Source organism: Prionailurus bengalensis, chromosome A3 (genome assembly GCF_016509475.1).
Source record: "Prionailurus bengalensis isolate Pbe53 chromosome A3, Fcat_Pben_1.1_paternal_pri, whole genome shotgun sequence".
Taxonomy (NCBI): domain Eukaryota; kingdom Metazoa; phylum Chordata; class Mammalia; order Carnivora; family Felidae; genus Prionailurus; species Prionailurus bengalensis.
The window spans coordinates 119,289,735-119,309,092 of record NC_057354.1 but is presented as its reverse complement, the minus strand read 5'-3'; the positions used below and the strand labels follow the sequence as shown (position 1 = coordinate 119,309,092).

At 47.2% G+C, this 19,358-nt stretch overlaps 1 protein-coding gene across 1 annotated transcript; it reads left to right on the top strand.

The window, feature by feature from the left end:
* Positions 1-369: 369 nt before the first annotated feature.
* Positions 370-9,755, top strand: CENPA (centromere protein A). The gene is made up of 4 exons (XM_043604344.1): positions 370-644; positions 6,622-6,731; positions 7,250-7,327; positions 7,632-9,755. Exons 1-4 carry the CDS (start codon positions 551-553, stop codon positions 7,764-7,766), a joined length of 417 nt encoding a protein of 138 aa, XP_043460279.1. The 5' UTR covers positions 370-550; the 3' UTR covers positions 7,767-9,755.
* The last annotated feature ends 9,603 nt before the right edge of the window (positions 9,756-19,358 follow it).

Here is a 19,358-nt window from a genome sequence, read left to right as displayed (position 1 = left end):
CACCTCAGGGGTGACAGGGCAAAACATAAAATGTCTGAGCAAAGTGATTTTTCTAGAGAAATGTGTTCTACTAACTCACCGTCTACATCTTCAGAATAGAGCTTTCCTTTTTGGACCATTTGGGCACTCAAAAATGAGCACCACTACTAGCAAGCGGAGGGCGGAAGAAGTTCCCGCCTCCTTTCATTTCTCCAAGTTCCCATTGGCTGATTCCTACCGTCGAACCGCCACAGCCCCGCGCTCTCCTCTTATCACCGCGCGCCGCTAGCCTTCCGTCCTGTGCCCTGATTGGTCCTCTCCGCAGTCGCTCTGCGCCAGGGGCGTTCCAGAGGCAGCCACTAAGAGTTGCTGAATTCGGGTTTTAAAAAACGCCGCCAGTGAATCAGTGGTGCGGGAACTTGGAACCGCGGAGGCGCCGGGAGCGGCCGAGCACGCACCCCGTCGGGGCACGCGGCCAGGACGCTCCCGGGCTTCTCCCGGACGCCAGCCTCTGTCCCCGGACCCCGAAGGCCGAGAAGGAGCCGCGGGGCAGCCACCCTCCGCGCCCGCCATGGGCCCGCGCCGCCGGAGCCGCAAGCCCGAAGTCCCGAAGAGGCGCCCCGCGAGCCCGACCCCCAGCCCCCCCCGGCGGGGCCCCTCCTTAGGTAACCGGCCGCGGCCCCTCGCCCTCGAGCAGCCGGGGTGAGGGGTGGGCACGGCCGCATCCGCGTGCCCATTTCACGGAGCAGAACACCGAGCTCGCGGGCGGAGTCCGGGGTTCGAGTCTCCGGCTGGCGCTCCTCTGCGGGCGGGCACAGCCTCGGGCCGGCCCAGTGCAGGCCCAGCGAGGAACCGGGGAAAGCAGTTCCGAGGGGGAGAAAGGGCTGGCCCAGGCGGCCTGGCTCCTAATATTAATTCTTACTACTAGGATTTATGGAGCACTTACCACCAACTAGACCTTGTGTTCAACGCTTTACGTGAATTACCTCAACTGTATAGTGTGCCCATTTTACAGACGAGAAAACTGACGCGCGGGCAGGCCGGGTAACTTGAACAGGGTCACACACGGCTTGCTCCAGCAGACAGGAGTTTAAAAAAATAAGTGTTTGTGCTTTTTTAAATTGCAAAGTTCTTGTCTGCTTTTTGTGACCATTTCAAAGAACTATTGTACTTTTAGAAGGTGCCCTTCCAGGTATTGTATGTATTTTTGTTTTTTCTTCATTGAGGGCTGTGTTGGGCCTTAAGTAGAGTGCTCTCGCCTTGTTCTCTTCCTGAGATCACGGGCTGGGAAGGAAGACTGGTCTGTGGTCCTGTTTCTGTACTGAGGTCTGGTGGGTGGCAGACCCACAGGGCGAGAGCTGTGCCTTTGTGGCAACAACTGCTTTACTTGTCTTCTGCCACACAGTTAAGAGCAGGGTGAAAAAAATATATTCTGGGTTATTTTCTTTCCTGAACGTTAATAACCTTTGCATCCAGGCAACTTGCTGACTTCTCTCGTTAGTTCTAACTAGCGTTCAGTTACTTCAACTGAAATGTTTAAGTAGGCTATTATATTACCTGCAGATAAGGACCTCTGAGTCTCCTTTTTCATTTTTACACGTTTTATTTCGTAGCGTATTGTACTAAGGAGGCCCTGAGATTAGTATTGAAATACGAGCAGCGTTTTGGCCATCCTTGTCCGGTTCCCGATTTTAACAGGGTGCTGTTAAGTGTGTTTGCTGTTGCGTTGTGGTATGGAAGCATCCTGCTGCGCCTGGTTTATCTCCACGCTTCCTGGCAGTCCCCCTGCACTTGTCTGGCAGTCCGGCTCTTCCATTCTCCCCAGTGACTGTTCCACACCTTTGTTTTTCTTCTTCAAATTCCTACAACTCCAGCCGCCCCCCGCCCCACTCACGCTCAGCTGATGATGACCTGGTCTCATGCTTGCCTCACTGAGGAAATAAGAAGCCTCCAGACTGGATTCCCTTGTCTTCTCACAGCAGAGAACCCACGTATCCCCTTCCTAGTAAAAAACCACTCCTGCTGCCTGGGCTTTTGGTCATATTTTTCTCTCTCCGTCCCTGGGCTTTCTCTTATCCTCTCCACCTGCATTTAGAATTACATTCTTACTCCCCACATTGGCATTCCACAAATGCTCTGTCTAAAGAAAAAGGGCAGGGGTGTTTCCTGCCCCTACCTTCCCTGCCTCTCGCATACTCCCCATTTTTCTCTACTGCCTTTCATAGCTATCTTTTTTAGAAATAGCCAGATGTAAGAGTACACACACGTGTGTCTCCCCTCTTCCCAGGCACCCTTGAATCCATTCCAGTCTGACCCCCTCACAACTACTTCCCTCCCTTCTAGTGCACTTGAAGTCCTCTTGTCAGGGTCACCAGCTACTTTAGTGTTGCTAAATCCAATAGACATGCCTGTGTCCTTTTCTTGCTCCGAGAAGCATTGGACACAGCGGGCCATTTTCTCCTGGAAACACTCTATCCCCTTGGCATCCGTGACCCACACACCCTGCAGTTCCTGCTTGGTGTATTTCACTGTCTGTGTCCCCTCTTTAACAACTTGATGTTGGACTTCCTTGCTGTCCGGTTCCTTTCTCCCCACCCCACCCCCGCCCCCCGGCCCCCCATGTGGTCTCATCCCGTCCTGTGGCTCTGCATACCACCCCTACAGATCAGCACGGGAGTTTTGACCTGCTCCGTTTCCGACCTGGGCCGGTTCACCCCTCCTTAGGCAACCTGGTGGTCCCCCGCTCCCGGGAGGTCACCATATTGATGCCGAACTTAGTGCGGGCACCCGATCGGCATAGCGCACTACAGCCCAGAACTCCTGGGCTCAAGCGATCCTCCTGCCTCAGCCTCCCGAGTAGCTGGGACTACAGGCGCGCGCCACCGCGTCCGGCAGTACCACCCCTACAGACGGCGCTCACATTTACGTGTCCAGCCCAGATCTCTCCTCTGACTCCACATCCCCGTGTCCAGCTGCCTTTCTGCCTGAGAGCTCGTGGTTACGTCTGGCGCAGCCAATCTGAAGCCGAACTTTTGATTACTCCCTTCCAACCTCTGCATCCCTGGCTTTCCCCATTTCGGCAAATGGCACAGGCACGATCCCCACCCGCAGCTGTTCAAGCCAGAACCCTGGGAGACATTCTTTTCTCTTGTCCCCGTATACAAGTAAGCTCCAGCAATTCTACCTCCAGATCACATCCTTAATCGCACCACTTGTCATCTCTGCTCCCACCAGCTAGTCCCAGCCACCAGCACCCTAACCTGACTGCACTCCACTTCCACTCTTGTCTCTTTTCAGTTCTTTCCTTACACTGCAGGTGGACTCCTCTTTAAAATGTAAGGAGATCACCTCTCCGACTCCCTCAGCTCCCTGTTATTTAGGATCAAATCCCAACTCCTTATGTTGGCATTGCCAGACCCAACTGTTGAATTTTTTTTTTTTTTTTTTTTTGAAAGTTGGCTCCACGAAGGCACCTGGGTGGCTCAGCCAGTTAAGCATCTGACTTCGGCTGGGGTCATGATCTCGCGGTTCATGGGTTTGAACCCCCGTCGGGCTCTGTGCTGACAGCTCAGAGCCTGGAGCCTGCTTCGGATTCTGTGTCTCCCTCTCTCTCTGCCCCTCCCCTGCTCATGCTCTGTCTCTCTGTGTCTCTCAACAATAAATAAATGTTTAAAAAAAAAAAAAAAGTAGGCTCCACACCCAACAAGGGGCTCAAATTCACAACCATGAGATCGAGATGCTCTACAGACGGAGCCAGCCAGGTGCCCCCCAACTACTGAATATTTAATCCCAGTTCTTTCCCATGATCTTTAACCGCTTAAAGATCACGGGATAGGGGCGCCTGGGTGGCGCAGTCGGTTGAGCGCCCGACTTCAGCCAGGTCACAGTCTTGCGGTCTGTGAGTTCGAGCCCCGCGTCAGGCTCTGGGCTGATGGCTCAGAGCCTGGAGCCTGTTTCCGATTCTGTGTCTCCCTCTCTCTCTGCCCCTCCCCCGCTCATGCTCTGTCTCTCTCTGTCCCAAAAATAAATAAACGTTGAAAAAAAAAAAATTAAAAAAAAAAAAAAGATCACGGGATCTTTCCCATGAGCATTTTCATAACCGCTTGTTCTGGGACATAGATTACATGCCTTCTCTTACCCCTCTGAGGTTGTTACATATATGGCTCTCAAAGTCTTTTTTCTCTATTCACTCAGATTCCTCCAGCATTGGTTATTTGTTGAGCTCGGTTCCTCCCGCGGTGTTGTCCTTCTTGCACGGGTGATACCTAGTTGTGCTAATCTTTCCATTCTCTGCGACTGCTGCGCCGGTCTGTTAAAGGCTGCCTCCAGATGACCGTGGATTGTGGACCAGTGGTCGGGAGAGGCAGATGCCAGCAGCTTGACTCCTGAAGTTGAGGCCTCCCTCTTTCTCCTAAATGTCCCCAGTCCCCTGGACACTGCCCCTGTTTCTCTGACCCACATCCCCCACCACCAGAGATAAAGTCTCCAGGGCCAGCTGTGTGGCACAGGCGTCTCTGGATTGTCTCACTGTCCCCATCTGCTCATGCAGCTCTTCTAACACTTTGTAATTAGTTCACTATGAAATCCCTTCCACAGAACTACTTGGTTTGCTTCTCTCTCCTTGACTGGACCTTGAATAACATTTCTTTTTTTTTTTTTTTTTAATGTTTACTTATTTTTTGAGAGACAGAGACTGAGCACAAAGTGGGGAGGGGCAGAGAGAGAGGGAGACACAGAATCTGAAGCAGGCTCCAGGCTCCGCCCTGTCAGCACAGAGCCAGACGTGGGGCTCAAACTCACGAGCTGCGAGATCATGACCTGAGCCGAAGTCGGACACTCAACCGACTGAGCCACCCAGATGCCCCTTGAATAACATTTCTGAAACAATTTTATCCTTCAAGATGTTCATTTTCATGGTTTTTTGTTTTTTTTTTTCATTCTTTGTTCAGCTTATGAGAGGTTCATTCATTTTTGTTGGTCCTTGTTTTTATTGACCTAGCAACAGTATTGTTTTTTGTTTTATTTTCTTTTTCATTAATTTATTTTATTATCTTGAATATTTGGTTGTCTTCTTTTGGTTTATTTTAATAATTCTGTTGTTAACACTTGAGTTGAACACTTAGCTGTCTTTTAACATCCTTGTTTTCTTTCTTTTTTTTTTTTTTTTAATTTTTTTTTTCAACGTTTATTTATTTTTGGGACAGAGAGAGACAGAGCATGAACGGGGGAGGGGCAGAGAGAGAGGGAGACACAGAATCGGAAACAGGCTCCAGGCTCTGAGCCATCAGCCCAGAGCCCGACGCGGGGCTCGAACTCACAGACCGCGAGATCGTGACCTGGCTGAAGTCGGACGCTTAACCGACTGCGCCACCCAGGCGCCCCAGTGTTTATTTATTTTTGGGACAGAGAGAGACAGAGCATGAACGGGGGAGGGGCAGAGAGAGAGGGAGACACAGAATCGGAAACAGGCTCCAGGCTCTGAGCCATCAGCCCAGAGCCCGACGCGGGGCTCGAACTCACGGACCGCGAAATCGTGACCTGGCTGAAGCCGGACGCTTAACCGACTGCACCACCCAGGCGCCCCACATCCTTGTTTTCTAATAGAGAATCAATCTGGAGACTGTACATTTTTTTCTCGTACTATTTAGCTGCATCTCGTAAGTTTTGAGACGTAGACTTTTGATTCATTTCTAAATAGTCTAATTTCAGGGGCGCCTGGGTGGCTCAGTCCGTTGAGCATCTGACTTCGGCTCAGGTCATGACCTCATGGTTCATGAGTTCGAGCCCCGCATTGGGCTCTGTGCTGACAGCTCGGAGCTCGAAGCCCGGAGCCTGCTTCGGAATCTGTGTCTCCCTCTCTCTCTGCCCCTCCCCTGCTCGCGCTCTGTCTCTCTGTCTCTCTGTCTGTCAAAAATAAATAAACATTAAAATAAATAAATAAATAGTCTAATTTCAATTAAGTTTCCTTGAGTTAGAAGATTTTTTTTCGTGTGTTTTTAATTTCAGATCGGAGAGTTTGGCTTTTTGACCTCTACTTTGGGGAATATTTTAAGATCTTTTTTTCTTTTTTGTTGTGGTTGGAACCAGGCCCAAGGCTCTGGCTCCATTAGCCCAGTGACCCAGCACTGGCACTGAGTTATGCCAAATCTGAGGTCCCTCCTTGGCCACACATAAGCTCTAGCTAATTGTCTTCGCCTCTCAGCCTCAGGATAACCGAGACAGAGAGTTGTGCTAGATAACCTCTCCAATTCCTTCCAGCTCTAAAAATAGACCTGAACACAAAATCACTGAGTTTCCAACCTAGATGGCAAAGGTAGAAGAGATGCCCAAAGTACCAGGGGGCTCAGAGGAGGGAGGTAACCTATCATTTTGGAAGGGACTGGGAATCAGGAGAGGCTTCATGAAAGAGTTGGCGTTTAAGAGAATACCCTCAAAGGATCACGCATTCATTGAACAAATATCTGTTTGGCATCTGACTACTATTTCTAGTTGCTGAAGATAATGGCAGGAAATAATGGACCGGAATGCCCGCTTCTGTGGAGCATATTACAGACTAGTGATTTGACAGTTTGCCTATCTCAGGCAGGCTGCGAGGCCCCACCTACTGACCACTACACTCTATGACCGAACTTTTTTGCTCAGGCGCTTCCTCCCGTCAGCGTGGTCCCCGGAGAAGTCGGGTTCTGAAGGAGATCCGAAAGCTTCAGAAAAGCACAGACCTGTTGTTAAGGAAGAGCCCCTTTGGCCGCCTGGTGAGCTCCACCAACCCCCGTGCTGCCTTCTTTCTCTAAATCCCCCAGGTATTGGGGACCTCATCATCTCTTGTCTGAATGGCTAGGGGTCCTCCCCTCCAACCTGGCAGAGGACTCTTCACCTTTTGAAAGCATGAATCCGCCAAGGGCTCCTTATGGTTCTTCATGGAATCAATTTCTAACCCTACCACCTCTGAAACCGTGTTCTTGGATTGTATAAATAGGAGCCCTCTCATCCATCCCCACTTTGATCCCTCTTCCTGCCCTGGGAGATTGCCTCCCCCTCTCCCCACCACGGATAGGAGACATACCAGTTCCTAAGCTCCCAGGAGTTGACACCGGCTACTGCTTAGGTTCTAAAATTAAGGGGCAGGAAGGTGTAATAGAAGTGAAGGTTCATGGAAACTCATGGAGAGAGTCCGTCTTCGCTTGAATCTCTCTTCTTTAACTCTTCACTCCTCCCCACACTCCCCTTCTCCCTTACCCCCCCCCCCCCAACCATCCCCACTCCTTCACAGGCAAGAGAGATATGTGTTAAATTCACTCGTGGTGTGGACTTCTACTGGCAAGCCCAGGCCCTGTTGGCCCTACAAGAGGTAAGAAGGGGGGCCGAGGTACAGCTGGGTGACGATGGGAGAAAGGCACTCTGGAAATCCACGGGGCTGCCCGAGGAATGTCATGCGCTGACTCTTGCCTCCTGAGAGAGAGCATCACGGAACGCCTGGGTTTGGAGGCCAGATCCTCATTTGCTGGTAGCAGGGTTCCCCCTCGTTCTGTGACGGTCTTTCACACAGTCCCGTGAGCCCTCGGAGACAAGGTGCAGCAGGGCTCCAAGAGAACAGCAGCACATGCTCCCTCCCTCCCATGTGGCAGTCTTTGGACTTGTCTTTCTGCCCCCAGGCTGCAGAAGCATTTCTGGTTCATCTCTTTGAGGACGCCTATCTTCTCTCCTTACATGCCGGCCGCGTTACTCTCTTCCCGAAGGATGTGCAGCTGGCCAGGAGGATCCGAGGCATTCAGGAAGGGCTTGGCTGAGCTCCCGCCACCTGTCTCTGTAAGCCTTTCCTGCTTGCCAGAGAGAGCGCTCTCTGGGGAGGAAGCACCCAGCATCTCATCGCCAGGATGGGAGTTCCTCTGAAGGAGTTTCCATCCTTGGTCCCTTGCTGTCTCACCTTCCCTTTGTTCTCTAGGAAAGGTTTGACTTGGTTTTAGCTTGAGCGCTTGGGATTCTATGGCTCATGCGCTTTTGTGCAACGTTGAATAAAGATCTTTATCTATTTAGTAATCACCAGGCAACATGAATCTGTCAGAGTTCAGCCTCTATCTCACAAGGACCAGATGACTCGTTTTGATTAAGAAGAGGTTTTCTTAACTTTTGAAAATATCTTGTTTGGTGTCAAATGTGATGCCTGAATTTCAGGGATGATACCAGGGACTCTGTCCAGAGCCAAGAACCGATCCACGAAGTGCAAGGAGATGCCTGGACTTGTTTCGGAGCGGGGTACATGTTGCTTTTGTAACTGGTTGTTTTAAGAAGGAGAAGGCTACGTGGCTTTCCTCTGTAACAGAGGTGATCTGTGAGAAAATCAACATCATTCCAAATGACTCAGAGTTCTTTTTAGCTAATGAGACTCCAAGGTTCACTTCGGTTTGCAAATTATTCACATGACTGCTGAATGATTTTGAAGACCTCAGATTTTCTGGGTTATGGGAAAAAAGGATATTTCCTTATGGTTTTAGATCTTCCTGTACTGCTTAAATTTTTTGCCCCATGTATATTTACTTTTCTTTAAAACATAAGGGAAAAAAATAAAAGCCAACCGCTTCCATCGGTTGCAGGAAGAGCCGGGCACGCCTAGCGCTTACGTCCCTGTCCCTCAGTTACTGTCATCGTTAGCGGCAGCGGCCAGTTCTCGTGTGAGCTTCACCTGTCCACAAGTGTGTAGCTTTTTAAAAACCCAATTCAGGTTAAAATAGGAAATCTTTAAGTTCTGACGTTCTGGTTCCTTTTAGCAAATTCCTATCAAAGGCATTCAGAAATTCTAGCTTTGCAGGTTTTATTTTATCCTTCTTTGTGAATCATAGAAGACGTGTCTTCATTTTTATACTTTAGAATTTGTCGTTCCAGGATTGTAAAGCGCCTTTTCAAAGTTTTTACAAGTGTTTCTTATAACTACTTGGCGGAGAGAGAATAAAAATTAGACTAATTCTTTAATGGCAAAAATGTAAAGCAAAGTTTCAGTTACAGCGTATAGAGATACTACGTGTCGTATGTGTGAATGTTCAGTTCTTCATTTGTACGCTGTTTTGCAAGTAGCCACTCCTTAAACAAGAGAATTGAGGGGTGTGTTTTTGCCTCCCGTGGAGTAGAGTATGTGTGAGCAGATAAAAACGTTGCCCTTCCGTTGTCATAACTGAAAGCAGTGTAAGAAGTTTGCAGAGAAATGGAAAGCGCCACCAGTAGGCTTTTAAGATTTTGCGTGTGATGGAAATGATTAGCAAGGGTGGACTTCTGACACGGATATGCCTGGCAACCAAATTCCAAGACTGCTGAAGGGAAGGACCAAGTTCTATCACTGAATAAACTTTAGCCCTTTGGAAAAACTTCTTCCTGTTCAACATCAATTCCTATTTATGCAGACATCTGAATAACGCTTATCTGTCAATGAATATATTTAAAATGCTTGTCAGAGTATTATTAATTAGAAGACTGTCTCCTCTCTTAAATTGTACTAAGCAGGGTTGCCTGGCTGGCTCAGTCAGCAACGCATGCAACTCTTGACTTTGGGGTTTGTGAGTTCAAGCCCAGGTCAGGCATGGAACTGTTTTTCCAAAAAAAAAAAAAAAATTTTTTTTTAAATAAATAAATAAAATGTACTACCCAGGACACACATGCAACACTGGTCACACGCCAGGCAGGACCCACCAAGTAGTATTTACAGGGTAACACCAGAATAAGTAATTTAAATCATGATAATGTTATATAATAATGTTACAGTTTACTATAAACAGTACTTAACATTGTTGGAGTTCTGCGTTTGTTTTTCTGGGTGATTCCATCACCATCTTTAACCTTTCCGTTCAATTTTATTTCTGCTTTCACATTTTTAATGTCTAAGTACTCTTAGTTTTGTAAATATTTCTTTATTGTAGCATCCCAATCGGTGTTCACTCAAAAGACGAAACAAAACAAAAAAAACCCAGAAACCAACCTGGATATTTCCAACAAAGAAGAACTTAGTGGAAAGGACTGGTTAAATAATACCAGGAGGGCTGGAAGAGCAGCCGGGAAGAGAGGATACTACCCAAAGATCAGGAAGCTGTTGGCATCCACAGCCCCCACCGCGGGTGCTCTGCCGGAAGCACCCCCACCAGCGCCGTGTAAGCCGCACCTGCTGCTTACTGACCAGTAACTCGGGGAACCCCTGCTCCATCCGTTGCTGCTGGAGCCACCACTGACCCCAAGGATGCCCTTCTCCTCTGCTGCTTCTGCCACGGGCCCCGCCAAACCGCAGAAGAAAAACCTCCCCTTTTTCCTCCCACCTTCCAGCCCCCACCAGCATCTTCCACTGGCAACCAGAAGCAGCTGCAGGAGAGCCTGGGAATACAACTGGCCGCCTCCTAACCCCTCTGTGGTTCAGAGAACTCAAAAGGGCAAGAAGGGAGCTTGAAGCCTACAGAGGCCTCATCTGCACAACGTCCCAGTCTGGTTTTGTGGGTGTAATGCCCACGTTCAAGATGCAATATTTTTGTTACTGGTTTTTGTTTTGCCACATGGTCTCTGATTCTTTCAAGTTGATTTTTTTTTCCCCTCCTCTTTGTTCTCGTCTCTCGCGCGAGGTTTTCCTTTAATGTTTAACAACCCTTGCAATGAAGAATGGCACACGAGGAAGCTACTGGGGAGTCCGAGTGTGCAGACAGACCGGCCCGGCAGCCGTGCGGCAGGGGGGCGGTTGGCCGGGCCCTTTTTGAGCAGCCCTGTTCTCTCAAGCTCACCAGCAGCCCCCGGGAGCGTCCTCCAGCCTGCGGGGAGGAGGCAGGCCTAGCTGGGTCTAGCTGCTGGCTGCAAGAGGTGAGGACATCCATATTTAAAATCCGCTCTGCATACACTTCCTTATTCTCCCTGGCCTTGCCTCCCATTCCCCTGGGGTCCAGAGACCCTCATTTCTTTCTTCTGTTGAGAATGAGTCTCCAGGCTGGTGCTGGGATGGGGGAGAGAGTCACCCAGTGACAGTGCTAGGAGAGGAGCACCAAGGGAGCTGCCTCCTGAACAGTGCAACCAGTCCTCTCTGCTAGCCCACCCCGTGCACACCCCGACGCAGAGGGACCCGGTGCCCCCGGTTGTCGAGCCTTAAGAAGATTCTGCTGTGTGGGTTGTGATGGTCCTGACTTTCCCCACTGCTGGCTTGGGGATCCCGCTCTCGTGGGCTTGTGGGGGCGATTTCTGTTGTCCATCTGCCTTCTGGCTTTTAGGATTGTGTTAGTTTTCCTCTCTCCTCATCTCCCCATCCCTTGAGTTCATGTTGAGGTTCTGACTGGAGAATTGTAGGTCGACACCTATTTTCTCTCTTCGCATGAGAAAGCCGATTCCGCTGTTTTCTGGGTTCTGTTTCTGCTGTTGAGAAGTCAGCCGTCAGTCCGACAGTTGCCCCTTTGAAGCCAGTGTTACTTTTCTGACTTATCTCTCCTTAAAAGATTTTTCTGCGCTTTTGGTATTCTGCAATGTCATTATGACCTGTCTTCTGTGTGGACTTCCTTTTATTTATCTAGCTTGGCATTCATTGGGCTTCCTGGATAGCGAATGATGTCTTTTCATCAATTTTGGAAAATTCTCAACCGTTACTCTTCAAATAATGCCTCTCTCACCATTCTCTCTCTTCACTTTCTGGGTCACAGGTTTTCTGCCTGCCAGACTTTATCACCACATCCTCCAAGTTTCCTTCCCGCCTCTGCCTTTCGTCGTTTTGTCTATCAGTGCTGCACACCTCATTGTTCCTTCTGCCCTAACTTGGAATTAATTGATTTCCTTTCAGTTATGTCTAATCCACTTTTAAAGCTGACCGATATCTTAATTTCAGTTACTGTATTTTTCTGTTCTAGAATTTCTATTTGGCTGTTTTTAAAATTGTGATGTCACATTGTATTTTATTTTTAAGTAGTCTCTACACCCAACATGGGGCTCAAACTCCAACCCCGAGGTCAAGAATCACATGCCCTACCAGCTGAGCCAGCCAGGCTGTCATGTCACTTTTCATAATGGTTCCTGGTTCCCTGCTGAAAATGTCGAGCTTGGTTTTTATATCTTTTAGCATAGTAAGCACAGTGCCTTGCAGACTGTGTCTGATAACGGGTCCCTGTGGATCTGTTTCTATTTGTGTTTTCTGTTGATGCTCACTCATTGCTTTTTTCTCTTTGGTGCTTGATTACATTTGATAGTATGACTGACACATCTATATGAGGAAATAATCTGAAACTTAGAAGGAGATCTTTCTCTAGAGAGCATTTGTTTTTTGTTTTGTTTTGTTTCCTACCAGGTGCCAAGAGGCACTAAACATTTAGAACCAACATAATTCCATTTTAGAGCTTGAGATTTTCTGAAGCACCCAGATGATTCAAAGCCAAGGTCTATCTCACATCTGAATTTCTTCTCATTCACCTTATTCCCAAGGTACAACCAGTCCACTTATCCTGCTTACCTTGGTAAGCTTGTACTTCACCTTTTGCCTCCCTAACCCCCAAGGCTGTCAAAAGCATGGCTCATTTCTTGGCTACTTCTTTTAGGACTGGCAAACATCCCCACGAGAAACAGGCCAAAGCTGCTGTTAAGCTCATCTCTAGATTTCCAACCTCTCTTTGATCTTGGATCAGTAATGACTAACAATCGCTATCTTGTTAGCAGTTTAATGCTTTTAAGAAAAAAATACATTTGTCCATTTTTTTTTTCAGTTATCTTCAGTAGGAGAGTGGTTCAAATGACCACTGGCATAAAGACAGACAAACCAATGAAATAAGATACAATAGATAGCCCAGGAATAAACCCTTCCATATATGGCCAAATGATTTCCAACAGTGGGGAAAAGACAGTCTCTTCAACAAATGTTGCCGGGAAAACTGGATATTCCCCTGCAAATGAATGAAGGTGGACCCTCACCTAACACCATCTAGAAAAATCAAAACGGACCAAAGACCTAACAGTAAGAGCAACAATTATAAAATTCTTAGAAGAAAATGTAGGATAAAATCTTCATGACATTGGATTTGTGACTTCTTGCATATGACACCAAAGGCACAGGCAACAGAAAAGAAAAATAGACAAATTGGGCTTCATGAAAATTCAGAATTTTGTGCATCAAAGGACACTATCAACAGGGTTAGAAGGCAACCCCCAGAAAGAGAAAATATTTGCAAATCATATCTGATAATGGGCTAATGGACTAATAGAACATACAGGGAACCGAAACTCAAACACAAACAAACAAAAAAAAATACCGTGATTCAAAAATGGGCAAAAGACTTGAATAGACATTTTTCCAACAGCGATATTATTAATGGCCAATAAGCCCATGAAAAGATGCTCTGTATCACTAACCATTAGACAAATACCAACAAAACCCACAATTTACCACCTCATGTCCATTAGGATGGCTACTAGTAAAACAAAACAAAAACAAAATAACAAGTGTTGGTTGGACGTGGAGAAATTGGAAGTCTTGTGCACCTCTGGTGGGAATGCAAAATGGTACAACTGCCATGGAAAACAGTAAGTATAGAGGCTCCTAAAAAAAAGTTTAAAATAGACTGACCATATGATCCAGCAATACCCAAAAGAATTGAAAGCAAGATCTCAAATTGTATACCCATGTTCAGTGCAGTCCTATCCATAGTAGCTACAACGTGGAAGCAACTTGTGTCCATCAACAGACAAATGGATAAGTAAAATGTGATATACACATACAATGTAATATCATTCGGCCTTAAAGGGGAAGGAAGTTCCGACACTACAATGATGTGGATGGACCTTGAGGATACCATGCTACATGAAATAAGCCAGTCACAATGAGACATACTGTACGATTCCACTTATATGAAGTACTAGAACACTCAAAATCCTAGGAACAAAAGTAAAATGGTGCTTGGCAGAGCCTAGGTCTCGGGGGCTGGGTGGGGGGGGAAGGAAAGGGGAGTTAGTACTTAATGGATACAGAGTTTAAATTTTGTAAGATGGAAAGAGTTCTGGAGATGGATGATGGTGATAATTGCACAACAATCCAAATGTACACCTAAAAATGGTTAACTTTTATGTTATGCATATTATACCACAATTTAAAAAAAGGTTTTTTAAATAGTATCCATGAGCCAGTTTATATTGTAAACATAAATTGAGCCTCCATCCAGCAGAAGGCACCAGGCACCTGAGGAGACCTAACAATGGAACCTGCCTGCTGCTGGCAGATAGGGTGCGTCTGAGGTTCCACTGGGCAAACACCCATTGTCAGCTGTCTGCAGCGGTGGAATGATGGCTCCAGATGCCAGCGGAACACCACCCCTTTTTCATGGTCTTAAGATGGAGACAGTCACAGTTACGTGACAAAGAGACCACATTTGCCACTCTATTCACCAAAAGAGTTGGGTAACACATGTGCCCTGGGAAGTCTTAAATGCATTCTGCATTCAGTAAATGCAGAATTTTAGAATCTTCATAATCGGAGCTTAGAAGCCATCCTGCACAGCCTCTCTATTCTAAATCAGAAACTGATGGGCGCCTGGGTGGCTCAGTCGGTTGGTTGAGCATCCAACTTCGATCTAGGTCACGATCTCACGGTTCATGAGTTCGAGTCCCACATCGGGCTTACTGCTATCAGCCTGTCAGTGTGGAGCCCACTGGGATCCTCTGTTCCCCTCTTTCTGCCCCTCCCCCATTGCATTTTCCCAAAAATAAATAAATAAAAATTAGAAACTGAGAGGCACCTGGGTGGCGCAGTGGGTTGGGCATCCAACTGTTGATTTCGGCTCAGGTCACGATCTCCTGGTTTCTTGAGATCAAGCCCCACATTGGGCTCTGCACTGGTAGCATGGGGCCTGCTTGGGATTCTCTCTCTCCCTCTCTCTCTGCCCCTCCCTGACTCGTGCACATGAACACTTGCACTCTTCTCTCTCTCTCTCTCAGAATAAATAAATACATTTTTAAAAAATTAGAAACTGAGCCACAGAGAGAGTAAAGAGCTTTTCTTCACTCACAGAGCTGGCTGGTAAGCAACCCTGCCTGGCCTCTGAGCTCCTGGAAAACAGAATCTCTGTCATCCCTGTCTCCGTGTCCCCACTTCTTAGCCCAGTTCTCAGCTTAGAATAACTACTTACTGAGCGAACAAATGAATGAGGGAGTGGGTGAAGGAATGAGTTGTGGCTAGAACCCATATTATATTACAGATGTTAGAGATTTTGAGACTACATGTCTGGGCATCTATCAGCCTCTGGAAATTTCTCCAAAGTCCAAGAGGTCTAAATGAGGCAGATTTTGGGGTGCCTGGCTGGCTCAGTTGGTAGAGCATACAACTCTTGATCTCAGGGTTGTGAGTTCGAGTGCAATGTCGGATGTAGTGATTACATTAAAAAATAAAATCTTTAGAAGAATAAAAATAAACTAGGCAGGGGCATCCAAGTGGCTCAGTCAGTTAAGCCTCTGACTCTGGATTTCGGCTCAGGTCATGATCTCACAGTTTGTGCCCCGAGTTGGGCTCTTCACTGGCAGTGTAGCGCCTGCTTAGGATTCTCTCTCTCCCTCTGTCTGCTCCCCAGCTTTTGCTCTCTCTCTCTCTCTCTCTCAAAATAAATGGACATTACAAAATATATATATTAAAAAATAAACTAGGCAGGTTTGTTTCTAAATTATGAAAATTATGATGTCTGGAACCCAAAGTAACCAAGAGAGCACTGAAGAGGTGGGTGTGGACAACAATACGTACTTGCTTCTATGGTCAAGCAAGTTATCCATTACAGAAGACCCATAAGCAGAGGGTGCCAGATCATAGCGTGGAAAAAAGAAATAGTGTTGACTGTCCCCTGTTGGGAACATCAGCAATCCATAGAGGAAGTAGACTGGATATCCAAAGGGAAGCCCACAGCCCCTGTTCTTCCTCTCCCCACTCACTTCCCACTCACTGCCTCCATGAAGTTTCTCCATCACCACCCGTCTCCACACCACCCCCAGGTGCATCCCACGCAGTTCCGTGAGTTTGCCGGGACTTACAGATCTACTTTGCTACTGTTCTTTGGGTAGTATGAGAGCTGTCGTCATCTTCATCACATTAGTACTCTCCTGTCACTCAGGTACCCCTTCATTCATGACCTACCTCCAAGAGTCCAATTAGCCACCGTTGCTGCCTGGCTGGGCCATAAACCAGCTTGTGGAGAGTCCCCTGCAGACTGTGGCTCTGTGGCCCTGAATGGTAAACCCTCAGGTTCCCAACCGGGAGGGGAAAACACCTGAGCCATAGATGCAAGTATGAAAAAAGTGGTATTTTATTGTCTGTTATTCATACTTTCCTAACCAGCAGAAAAGCTGAACGCAGGTTTATTGGCCATTTACGTTCCCTCCTTATAAACCCTACGTATTCTTTACCTACTTTCCTTTCTCAGTTTATAGAAACATATATATTAGAGGTACTAACCCTTACTAAATCAAATACATTGCAAATATTTTTTGACATCTGGGAAGAATTTATTTGTGTATACATGGTATGAGATAGGTGTCTAATTTTATCTTCTTCCAGATGGCCAGCAAAATATGCCTGCATGATTTATTAAGTAAAGTGCCTATTGAATTTTCCTCTATAGGATGAAAAGGCCTCCTTTACTATACATTAAGCTCCCATAGATACTTCCATTTATTTCTGCTCACTCTTTATTCTTCTGTTAGTTATAACAAAAAATGGGAAATTACCTGAATGTTTAAATAGACCATCGTATATCCATACAATGAAATATGGTATGCCCATATACCCATATACATATTACCTATGTAGCTATTAGTGTAATAAATAAAACCTATATCTATTGGTCAGGAGGGACTTTCGTGATATAATAAGTAAAAAAGGAAAATTACTAAGTATTATGGATAGACACGTGAAACATGGTATTTATTTTAAGAGGTAATAAATCTATCGTGTGTGGGTATACAACTCTGTGAATATACTAAAAACCATAGAATTCTGCACTTTAAAAGGGTGAATTGCACAGCATGTGAATTATATCTCAATAAAGCTGGGTTTTTTTAATGTTTATTTATTTTCGAGAGAGTGAGACAGAGCATGAGTGGGGGAGGGCCAGAGAGAGGGAGACACAGAATCCGAAGCAGGCTCCAGGCTCTGAGCCGTCAGCACAGAGCCCGATGTGGGGCTCGAACCAGGAACCGTGAGAACATGACCTGAGCCGAAGTCAGACGCCCAACTGACTGAGCCACTCAGGCACCCCAAAGCTGCTATTTTCTTTAATAAGTTTATTATTTATTTTATTTTATTTTTGTTAGAGAGAGAGATAGAGTGCACAGACGGGGTAGAGGGGCAGAGGGGAAAAGAGAGAGAATCCCAAGCAGGGGCTTGGGGCTCAATCCCACAGCCCTGGGATCATGACCTGAGCCAAAATCAAGAGTTGGACACAACCAGGTGAGCCACCCAGGCGCCCCTCCTTAATAACTTTAAATTTGTGTTTGTGCATGTTTGCAAGGGTGTAGAGAAAAGGGTAGGAAGATCCACCCCAAGCTGTCCATATGGGGTTGGGATCAGGAGAGGAAGAGGGGATAATTAACTTTCCTTTATCCACGTCTGTATTATTGAATATTTTGCACAGAGAATGTTAGTTTTGTCATTTTAAACATTCAATAAAATAGCTTTCCAAATTTTGTACTATTACATCTTTCCAATGGGAGAAAAAAAAAAAAAAGACTCGGGCCTCAATGTTTATATGTTTGAATCCCTGCTGATAACAGCTGTTGTTCTTATTGGCTAAACTGATGAGAATGTACAACTGGTTCCAAATGCCCAGCCTCTAGAGGCATCCAGAAAGAACCAAATGTAGTTCAATCCAGCAGAGAAACAAGAAACTTTCAGAGTCCCCAGCTGAGCTGAAGAGAACTCACAAGATGGCTCTCACTGTACATTCACTAAGTTCTAGACAGACCCCGCACCACTCCAGACGCAGAGGTCCACGTGGACACCCTCTCTAGTCTTACCATCAGCTTGCGTGGAGGCAGGGCTCATCAGAGCAGAAGGCAAAGGGCCATATACTGAGATGCCAGCCAAGGCTGTGGAGAGAGAACTGTAATTCAGTCCACTGTAAGATGAAACCATCCCTGCATGTAACAAGTGTCTCTCCAAGCCTCTTCAATCTTTCAAGCTTCCTCAGTTTCCTCAGTGTACAAGTATATGCACACAGGGCACACCCTGTGTGTGTGTGTGTGTGTGTGTGTGTGTGTGTGTATGCACTTGCTTGCTGAGTGTGGAGCCCGTTTAAGATTCTCTCTCTCTCTCCCCTCTCTCTGCCCCTCTCCCCCGCTCCTGGGCTCTCTCTCTCTCTCTCCCTCTCTCTCAAATTAAAAAGAAAAAAGAAGCACAATCCAAGTAAAACTTACACAGAGGTGTCCCAGGCATATTAGTAATACGTATGACAGTGAAGAGACGGCCTGGTAATTTGGTGTGCTGATGAGCAGGCCGTACATGGGTGACCCCCATGCTAACTGCTGGACCAGGATTATGACACACCAAACCCAAGGTCACCAACCCCAGAAGACTTACTGGGGAAGAAGGAGCAGCTAGATGGATGGGTCGGCACACCCAGCCCCAGGGGCCGTTAGCGGTAACCAGTGCATCTCATTCTCTCTCCCAGAACCTAGACCGAGCAGGAGAAGCCAGTCCTGCAAGAACCCACAAGAGATTTCCAGAGGTCACATAGGCCTGGGGCCTCACTGGGCTCTCCTCCTGGGGCCTCTCCCAGCCTCCCCATTCCACAGCCAAGGAAACAGAAGCCCAGGGAGGGTAAGTGAATTCTTGGGCAAAGAGTTTCTCCTGCCTGAGGTCAAGGGGACTTTGCAGGCATGAGGTGGGACAAGGGAGGGATTCTCAGTCCTGCTGCAGCAATGGGGACGACCCACCAGGGAGACAGGGAGGGGAGAGAAGTGACAGAGAAAAGAAAGACAGCATTAGACTATGACATGAGTCAGCCCCCAATCACCCCGCCAAGATCCTAGGGGATCTTGTGTTCCCCAAACCGATTCCCACCAAAAACAGAGTCCAACCCTCCTGGGGCCCCAGGGAGCACTCCAGCCCCTGCCCCTCTGTGAGGAGAGAAAGAGCTGAAGCCGTAGCAACCACCAGGTACTGCAGAACAAGGCAGGAGTCAGGGGACCTTCCCAGGCCCCTCCCTGCTGCACTGTCCTCACTTGTGCAAGATTCTGTCTTCGGAGATCCCTCTGAAATATCCCTTTGGCCCTTGCTATGGACTGAATTATGTGTCATCCCCCCAATTCAATTTTTCAAGTCCTAACCCCGGTACCTGGGAGACAGGGTCTTTAGAGGTCATTAAGATAAAATGAGGTCATTAGAGTGGGCCCCAAGGCAATGTGATTGGTCTCCT